The 10,000-nt window shown below is 40.2% G+C and overlaps 1 protein-coding gene across 2 annotated transcripts in view; it reads left to right on the top strand.

Moving 5' to 3' along the window:
- The window catches only part of LOC115224709 (putative uncharacterized protein DDB_G0277255), a 430,967-nt gene that overhangs the window by 311,892 nt on the left and 109,075 nt on the right, over positions 1-10,000 (top strand). Inside the window, exon 2 of one of the 2 annotated variants that reach the window (XM_036513662.1) lies at positions 8,249-8,510. The exons of the other annotated variant lie outside the window; for it this stretch is intronic. Within the exon in view, the coding sequence (XP_036369555.1) occupies positions 8,249-8,413 (165 nt within the window). The 3' untranslated portion in view covers positions 8,414-8,510. Of the gene's footprint in view, positions 1-8,248; positions 8,511-10,000 lie in introns of those variants that run through there. 2 annotated transcript variants of the gene reach the window in all.

The raw sequence follows: 10,000 nt of genomic DNA, 5'->3' as shown, positions 1-10,000 counted from the left end.
TTTCTCTAAGAAATAATTGTCCGATCTGATTGTTAGGCTTTAGTTAGTAAAAATATGAATGTCTGTGTTTACCATATTTACTGAGATATAAGACATACTCTTACAAAGACAAGCTCTTATTTTCTTTTAGGAAAAAAAGTTGTTTTTTTCTTGTGGAGAGAAACAAGTTTAATGTTTCCTCACACACTCAGTATCCCATTTGTAATATAGTTGCATTAGACACATGTCAATTATTTTATTCCATTTAAGAATAAAAAAAGTGCATCTTATTCACTGGCATATATAATTGTTAGAATTTGTGATGGTTATTTGTTGATTAAATACTGGGACCAAAATACTGGGAAACGAGTAAAAGAGTAAAAGAGACAGTTAATGTACAATGGAGAAAAGAGTGGGGTGGGTGACATTTCAAGCATAGCTCTTTGTCAGAAAGTGGAAAGGTCTGGAGAGAAAGTAAAGAATAGTCCAAGAAAAGCATGTGTGCATGTGTCTCAAGATCACTTTGACCCTTTCATTACTGTATTTATTTTGAGATGCTCTGTGTTTCTTTGAATTACTTTAAATATAACAAAGAATTTAGTAAAATAACTTAGTTAACATTCAGTTAGTGTTAGGAACATAAATTGTGACTAAGGTTTGGGGGAAAATTTTAATTCAAAACTTATGAAAACAAGGCATTTGTACTCAGAGCCAGAGCCGGTTTTAGCCGGGTTGGTAACGAAAGGGTTAATATTCACTTGTCCATGCTTGCTTGAGTTAGGTAGCATTTATCGAGGCAGATTTTTTACAGCTGAATTCCCTCATTATTGCCAACCCTCACCAGGTGATATTTCCTCATGGCCTAATGTTTTATAGCAGGATCTAGAAAAGGAACAACATTGCTTGTGTGACAGTGAAACTCATTTACAGCTGTCATGTGATGTCAAGACATGGACATGCAAGACATGGACATGCAAACATGCACATAGCAACACATACATTCATATGTATTGATGTATGTAATAGAATCGTAAGTATTTAAGTATGTATGCATCATTGCCATCGTCATTTTTAGGCCCATGGTCCATGCTGGCTTGGGTTGTACAGTTTGACAGGATCTGATGTATCCAAGGATTGCGTCAGTCACCAGTGTCTACTTTGGCATGGCAGACCCTGGAGTACAATGCAGTATTTGGGCCCATCAGGTTTTTTTAAATAAATTTCTATCTACCAAATCCACTCAAGGCTTTGGTCAACCTGGAATTATAGCAGAAAACTCTTGCTCAAAGCACCACACAATGTGTTTTGTTTGTTTGTTCCTTCTCGAGCCATGCCTGGCTCATAAGGGCCGGTTTCTTGGCGTATAAGTTCCTCACCTGGACGGGACGCTGGTCCGTCGCAGGTGAGCTGCAAGATGCAGGAAGAAAAAGTGAGAGGAAGTCGTGGCGAATAAGTCAGCAGAGGTTCACTATTACCTTCTGCCAGAGCCGCGTGGAGCTTAGGTGTTTCGCTTATAAACACACACATTGCCCGGTCTGAGATTCGAACCTGCGATCTTTCGACTGCGAGTCCGCTGCCCTAACCACTAGGCTTTGTGCCTCCACACCACACAATGGGACTGAACCTGAAACCAGATGGTTGGGGAGCAAACTTCTTAACCACACAGCCGTGCCTGGTGTGTTTATGTTGTTGAAAGGAACCATAATTGTCTTGTGACTCCTCCTTCATTGAACAGTGAAGAATGTCTTTTTTTTTAAGTCTCTGCTCACAGAATCTGTGGTGTTTACTCCTGTAGTGAGGTCTTTGACAAGTATAAGCTGGCTGGAATATCAAAGTATCTGGAAGTGTCTAGTTTCATACATCTCTCTCTCTCTCTCTCTCTCTTCTCTCTCTCTCTCTCCATCTCTCCCGCTTCCTTGCTACATCTCTCTAAAACTCTCTCTCGCTCATCTAATTTCCTTATCAATATTTATCAGGAATAGAAATTTTTCAATTAATGACCCCAATCCTTGCCTGCTCGCTCTTTTCTCTCTTTTTTTTTTTCACTCCACTCCCCCACCCCCACCATTATTTTTGTTTGTAATTTTCCTGTATGAAGTTTCCAATTGTCAAAGCTAAGGGGTGGGGTGAGGGTGGGGTTCTCTATTCTCCCCACCCACTCCATCTGCCACCACACAACATTCTCGCTCACACACACACACACATGACTACTGCTAATAAAAATTGAAAACTGAAATTTAAATTTAAAACTCTAATCAAAATTTAGTTTCAAAAGACAAACAAGAAAGAAAATGAATAAATAAATACATAAATACATAAATGAAACGACACAAAACTCTGAAATTTCTAGTTTGATTTGATAGAAATAATAAAATAAAATAAATAAAATAAAATAGTTTCAGTTATTTTATTAAATTTTGATTTGAATTTGGATTTCAATCTCCTCTCCTACACACACACTTATTGTTATGATGTATTCATGAACCAATCAGGGAAAATATCACTGTTTTATTAATTTGAAATTTCAAAACGGAAAGAGTTTTGTGTGTGTGTGTGTGTGTGTGTGTGTCTGTGTGTGTGAGAGAGAGAGAGAGACAGAGAGACAGACAGACAGAGAGGAAGCACTCAATAGGAAAAATTGAATGAAATTCCCCATCCTTGAAATAATATTATTATTATTATTATTATTCATCGTCATCATCATCGTTTAACGTCCGCTTTCCATGCTAGCATGGGTTGGACGGTTCAACCGGGGATCTGGGAAGCCAGAAGGCTGCACCAGGCTCCAGTCTGATCTGGCAGTGTTTCTACAGCTGGATGCCCTTCCTAACGCCAACCACTCCGTGAGTGTAGTGGGTGCAACGGCCACGATCGGATTGGTGCATTTTACGTGCCACCGGCACGGAAGCCAGTCAAGGCGGCGCTGGCATCAGCCACGTTCGGATTATTATTATTATTATTATTATTATTATCTTTAGCACACTGGACAAAATGCTTAGCAGCATTTAGTCTGTCTTTACGTTCTGAGTTCAATTTTGCCAAGGTCGACGTTGCCTTTCAACCCTTCGAGGTCAGTGAAATAAGTACCAGTTAAGCACTGGGGTTGATGTAATCAATCAGTCCTCTTCCCCAAATTTGCAGGCCTCATGCCTTAAGTAGAAAGGATTATTATTGTTTTGCATTTAAATCTTGTTGAAGCTAACTTTGCTTTTCTTGTGTGTGTGTGTGTTATGTTTGTTCTGAACCACTGTGTGATGTCTGGTGATGGTTTGTTTATGTCCCTGTAGCGTTTTCTTTTATCAAAGTGCTAAGTACCAAACTTTAAAAAAAAAAAAAACAAGTATAAGGGTCAATTTGTTAGGCTAAAACTCTTCAAGACAGTGCTCCAGCATGGCCACAGTTCAGTAAGTGAAACAAGCAGAAGATAAAAGATATAGTCACTCAACTATGGAAGGAGTTTAGTAGGAGGTGTCGTTGGAACTAACTCCTCTCTTTCTCTTTCTGTTATGGAGAATATAAAAAAGTTCAAAAAACACCATTGTTTGTAATCTAAGGCTATTCTGCATTACTGCACAGTGGTGGTGATGGTGGTGCTGATAGTGGTGGTGATGATGATGATGGTAGTGATTTTGGTGGCTTTAATGGCGTAGGTGTTCTGGTGGTGGTGGTGGTGGTTTTAATTATAATGGTACTGATGTTGATGTTGGCAGGAATATTGGTGATGGTGATGGTGATGGTAGTGATTTTGGTGGTTTTAATGGTGTAGGTGTTCTGGTGGTGGTGGTGATAGTGGTGGTGGTGTTGATGTTGGCAGGAATATTGGTGATGGTGATGGTGGTGTTGGTATTGTTGAGGATGGTAGTTATGCTAATTGTGTTGCCGCTGTTTTGTTGAGGATGGTGTGGTAGTGGTGGTGGTGGTGTCTGTAGTGGTATTGATGTCGACGGTGGTGATGGGGCAGAAGGTGGTTATGTTGTTGGTAGTGGTGCTGGTGATGATGATGACAGTGCTGGTGGTGCTGATAGTGGTGGTAATGATGAGGATGGTTGTGATTTTGGTGGTTTTAATGGCATAGGTGTTCTGGTGGTGGTGGTGTTAATCATAATGGTGCTGATGTTGATGTTGGCAGGAATATTGGTGATGGTGGTGTTGGTATTGTTGAGGATGGTGTGGTAGTGGCGGTGGTGGTGTCTGTAGTGGTATTGATGTCGACGGTGGTGCTGGCAGCGATGATGATGATGACGATTAGTGATGGCAGGAGGTGGTTACATTGTTGGTAGATGATGATGGTGACGATGACGGTGTTGTCTGTCAGCGGTGGTTTTCTTGGCAGTGGTAACGGTGGCGGTATTGTCAGTAGTGGTGGTGATGTCATCGATGGTGGTGTTGGTGGTGGTGGTGGACTGTAGCTGGGCATGAAAGCACAAACTATCCACCACCTCCTCTCTTTTCACAATTGTTATTGCTTTGTTAGCTAACAGCTGTCTTCCTTTCACCCCACCCCGCCCTCACCCCCACCTCTCTCTTCCATTTTTCACTAACCTTTCAAGTACCAATTCTTTCCTCCAGCCCACTGTGTGCATATCATCTCTGTTTGAACTTTGTATCAGCACTGCTACAGCTGTGTTGTGGGGTTATCTCATCAATAGTATCTCTGGAGAACCACCAGTACTAGTAGTAGTAGTAGGAGCAGCAGCAGCAGCAGCAGTGATAGTAGTAGTAGTAGTAGTAGCAGTAGTAGTGCATTGCTTTTTTTCTTCTTCCATACACAACTGACCTAAACTTCAGTGGTTGGTTGTGTGTCTGTGTTTGTGTGTGTGTCTGTGCGTGTGTGTATGTGTTTGTGTGTGTGTGCGTGTGTCTGTGTGTGTGTGTGTGTGTGTTGGTGTGCGTGTGATGAGACACGCTATGCAAGACAACATGAGTGGTATTAGCATAGCATATTTAAAGTGCTCAGAATCTGACGCCATCACACTTGGTCCATGCTGAGAACATTACTAGCAACTGTTGAAGACTAACAAGGTTGAATTCCCAGGCTTGTACTAAGCATTTTGAACGAGCAAGATGCTGTTGTTTAGCTCTAGTTCAAGGCTGATCAAGCAGGTCTATGATCAGATGTTTTAGCTGCAACCACTTTCTCTTTCTATAGCTATCTAAGACTACATTATTTAATGGTGTCCATACAGCTTTTTTTTAAAGAAAGTGCTTGTGTGATTGCGAAAGATTTGGCTGCTATTTCTAGCTGTTTGAATGACACATAGAAGCCTTCTTGTCTTATTTGTGTAGGGTTTATCATCATCACCATCATCATCATCATCTCCATCATCAATGATTTTGTCTTTTATCTCTTACTTGTTTCAGTCATTAGGCTGTGGCCATGCTGGGGCATCACCTTTAAGTATTTTAGCTGAGTGAATTCACCCCCAGTACTTTTTTTTAAAGCCTGGTGCTTATTTTATTGGTCTCCTTTCTCCAAGCGCTAAGTCATGGACACATAAACACACCAACACTTGTTGTCAAGCAGTGGTAGGGGACAAACACATACACATATAGAAAGGGCTTCTTTCAGTTTCTATCTACCAAATCCACTCACAAGGCTTTGGTTGGCCTGAGGCTATATTAGAAGGCACCCAATGGTCACACAGTGAGGTTATACCTGAAACATGTTTGTATAAGTAATAATAATAAATTCCAAGTAACTTGCAGGAATATTAGCAATAATAAATCTCTGAACTAGGTATAGACAGTAACTGCATGACAATGTGATACACGTTTTCAAGATCAGTGACGAATAGTTACTGGAAAAAGGATATAAATATTTTCATTGGGACTCCCTTCCATCAAAAACCGGTGATTGTCATGCGCTGATGACGGGTCAATACCCAGAAACTGCAGTCCGTGCGTATCACTTAGGTTGATGAGGGAAGGATGACCTCCCTTTGCAAATACCGATACGGCACAGAAAGTGTGCCTAAAGCCAGCTGGAGGAGATGTTCTCCTGGGACTACAAGCTACAGTAACATCCACCCTTAGTAGTTAGCCATATTGAGATGGCAAATATACTTCACATTGCAGGAATATTGTTATATAGCAATGCCCCAGTATGGCCATAGAGATAGGGCTAGGACTGAAAAAGAGTATACTGGTAAGTTTTGAGAAATATATGTTGGGTTGTAGTATATCAAGGCTCACACATACGTGTGTATTTTGAAATCTTCATAATTACATGTAATAGAAAATTTTCAACCATACTTTAACTCGTTAGCATTCGGATTACACTGTCTAATGTAGCACTTATTTATTCATATTGTTTTGAATTAATTATTCATTCTCATAGTTTTGAGATCATGATAATGTGATTGTTTATCTTTTGAATGACATTGTAGGGTGGGCGTGGGAGGCTGGATCTGGTTAGTTTGAACACAAAACAGACAGAATATTTGGATCGGATGTTGTGGGTTTAAATGTTAAAATGTTTAAAAGTTATGTCAAAAGCTTGTTCCTGTAATAATTGAGCAGAAAATACCTAAACATGAGTTTGTTTATTCAAATGCTTATAATGTTTTTTATCTGAGGTCAGGTTATTGTGAAAATTGGCAGTATTACAGAAAAAGACTTCTTCTTTTTAATCTAATTAGCCATTTGTGCTGAAAACAAGGTTGTGCATGTGTAGTTGTTAATTAATTACTTAACAATGACTTTAAAAAAACACATATTAAAAAAAATGAACTAGGTGTTGGTGTGCGCTGTATGTTAAAAAGATTGCTTTCAAGTTACATGGTTCTAGGTTCAATCTCACTGCATGGTACCTTACCCAGGTGTCTTCAACTACAGCCTTAACCCTTTCATTACTGTATTTATTTTGAGATGATCTGTGTTTCTTTCAATTAATTTTAAATATAACAAACAATTTAGTAAAATAACTTAGTTATCATTCAGCTGGTGTTAGGAATGTAAATTGTGACTAAAGTTTGGTGGAAGATTTTGTTTCAAAACTTATGAAAACAAGACATTTTACCACAGAGCCAGAGCCGGTTTTGGCCGGGTTAGTAACAAAAGGGTTAAGCCAGCCAAAGCCTTGTGGGTAGATATGGTAAACAGAAACTCTGACACTAAAGCTGCCCAGGGTCGCCCACTGATGTAGGCGATAAAACTCCCACACCACAGCATAAGCTTTATTGAGTCATTTGTAACTCTTGAGCCATATGCTTCTACCATCCTTGGTGCCCATTCTTGCCACATTGTTTGCCCTCTCTTTTGAGCCGGATGTAATAGCTTACTTTCTCAGAGCAGTTTTCGCATCTTTTGTCTCCTTCACACTTGGTCTAAAATCCCTTAACACCGAGTGAACCCTGGTTCCAACAAATCCTCTGACACTTATCCCTGCAGGAAGGCATATTCCCTCCCATCCCTTGTTTTCTCAGAGTCCAACCAACTCAGTGTAAATGAAGGTGACATGATTTGTGTGGTTTGGTTTCCTGTGGTATAGAACTAACAAGAAAAAATTGAAGGCGGTGAGCTGGCAGAAACGTTAGCACGCCGGGTGAAATGCTTAGTGGTATTTCGTCTGCCGTTACGTTATGAGTTCAAATTCCGCCGAGGTCGACTTTGCCTTTCATCCTTTCAGGGTCGATAAATTAAGTACCAGTTACGCACTGGGGTCGATGTAATCGACTTAATACCTATGTCTGTCCTTGTTTGTCCCCTCTGTGTTTAGCCCCTTGTGGGTAATAAAGAAATAGGCAGATGCAATGTTGCATAAATTCATAGCATACAGGATAGTCCAAAATTAGTCTAGTAAATAATCCATTGAACCGTACTTGTTTCACTTAGTCCTAACCCTGCTAATCCACTGTACTACATATGGGTGAAGTCATCATTAGTTACCCAGATAACTCAATCCAGGGCAATTTTATTTCAGTTTTTGAAGGCTAAGGAGGACCAAAATCATATGATCTAATAATCCTGGTGGCAGTAATAGCAGTTAATTGTATGTCACTAGTGATATAAACATGAATGCTTATATGCACCAAAGGCCCATACAAGAGGTCCTCTCGTGGTAATTATCACAGTATTTTGTGTTCTAACACAACATCCACTTTTAAGTGGGAGTAAATATTACCTTTTATTATTAATATTGCTTCTGTCACTATTAATCTATTTTTCAGTTTTATATATTTTAGAATTGTATTTCTTCTGCTTTTGTCTGACAATGATATTTTTAGTGTATTTCATTGAATTATAATTTCTTTTTTCCTTTATTTTACAGGTAAGTATGAAAATGAAACCAGGCTCCACAAATTCTTGTTGGATTTCTTTCTTTGAAACTTGGATATTTTACATCCTGGAGGAGATTACCTGTTATTACAACAATTTACTTGCTGCTTATCGGGAAATTTACCTGACTGCTTGGTTATTGTACAGGTTTGGCTGACATATCTTTTCTATCTCTTTGGTTTCTCAATTGACTTCACGTTTGAAGGTCAAATGGCAGAACAACAATTTGCTTGTTTAAAGTTAAGTTTTTTTGTTGCTTTTTTTATATTATTCCCCATCCTCTGGTGTTGTGTGTTTCAATTCAAATCTGAAAAATCATTTTCTTTATTTCAAAAAAAGAAAAAAGAAAGAAAAAGAAAATGGAACAAAAAAAAAAACTGATGTATTCTTGTAAGGCAGACATCTCGTGTATTTAGCTTGTCTCTTTAGTGTTCATGTCATCCATCTCAGTTTGGATTTAATCAATTGCCATTAATTCATTCTCATCATGTCAAGTTAGTTTTTCAACATTTTGAAAGTATGTACTGACATGCAATACATAGCTTTACCATTTCGCAGTCCTATAGAGCCAAGCTTATATATTTATATTTGTCGGAACTTTCAGATGCTATTGAAGACAAGAATACTTGAGTAGAGATCCAACCAGTTTTGTTATAGTCATCATCATAATCACCATCATCATCATCTAATGTCCTTCATCCATGCTGGCATGGGTTGGATGGTTTGACAGGAGCTGGCAAGCCAGAGGGCTGTACCAAGCTCCACTGTCTGTTTTGGCATGATTTTTACTACTGTTCTCTAATGCCAAAGCTGAGAGAGGAGTCAGAATGGCTGTGAACCCAACAGTGGAGTGTATCCCTATGCCAGTCAGTCAAGTGGCTCTTTTCTCAATGGTGTCTAAGAGGTTTGTGTATGCAGCAGCAGCAGCGGAGGCGCAGTGGTCCAATGGTTAGGGCAGTGGACTCGCGGTCGGAGGATTGCGGTTTCGATTCCCAGACCGGGCGTTGTGTGTGTTTATTGAGCGAAAACACCTAAAGCTCCATGAGGCTCTGGCAGGGGGGGGCGACCCCTGTTGTACTCTTTCGCTCCCACTTTCTCTCACTCTTTCTTCCTGTTTCTTGTCCCCGACTTCCTACACAACCACTGAGCCTGGATGCGCATTCATCCATCCGTCGATGCTCTCGGTGTCGGGGGTTGACCTGCTTTCTCTTCTGCGGGTCTTACGAATAGCAAAGGACCACGTTTCGGACTTCTCCCATCTTGCGATCTCTGGGACGAAGACCGTTCGCTCAACAACAACAGCAACAGCAGTGCTGTTCCAGATGTAGGAACAATATTCCACTGTTGGCCTCACTTCAACTTTACAGTGTCGACTGCTGCAGGATGAAGTATCTTCCAGCTGCTGAAGGAAAGGGGGACAGTTATTGGGAAACAGTCTTAACTGTATTCAAAATGAGCCCTTTACTGGGAGAGATCGTTTGGTGATACTGTAAGGCTCACTTTTGGAGTAATTGTGAGGGCACTAGTTACCTGCTGCTCATGACCAAGCGGATGTGGTATGTGATATGATGATGTTTTTTGATGTGGGTTGAGAAGGAATGGGTCTACAACCCAGGAAAAGAAGACCCAGCAGAAGCAGAAGGGTGGGTTCAGATTAATGTTGTTAATGATGTAGACCAGTGCTTTTCAAACTTTTTACTGCAGCGGAACCCCAAGGAAACATTCCACTGGCTCGAGGAACCCC

The sequence above is a fragment of the Octopus sinensis genome, linkage group LG26, assembly GCF_006345805.1.
Source record: "Octopus sinensis linkage group LG26, ASM634580v1, whole genome shotgun sequence".
Lineage (NCBI taxonomy): Eukaryota > Metazoa > Mollusca > Cephalopoda > Octopoda > Octopodidae > Octopus > Octopus sinensis.
The sequence above is the reverse complement of the archived record's forward strand: the minus strand, read 5'-3'. Positions and strand labels throughout refer to the sequence as shown.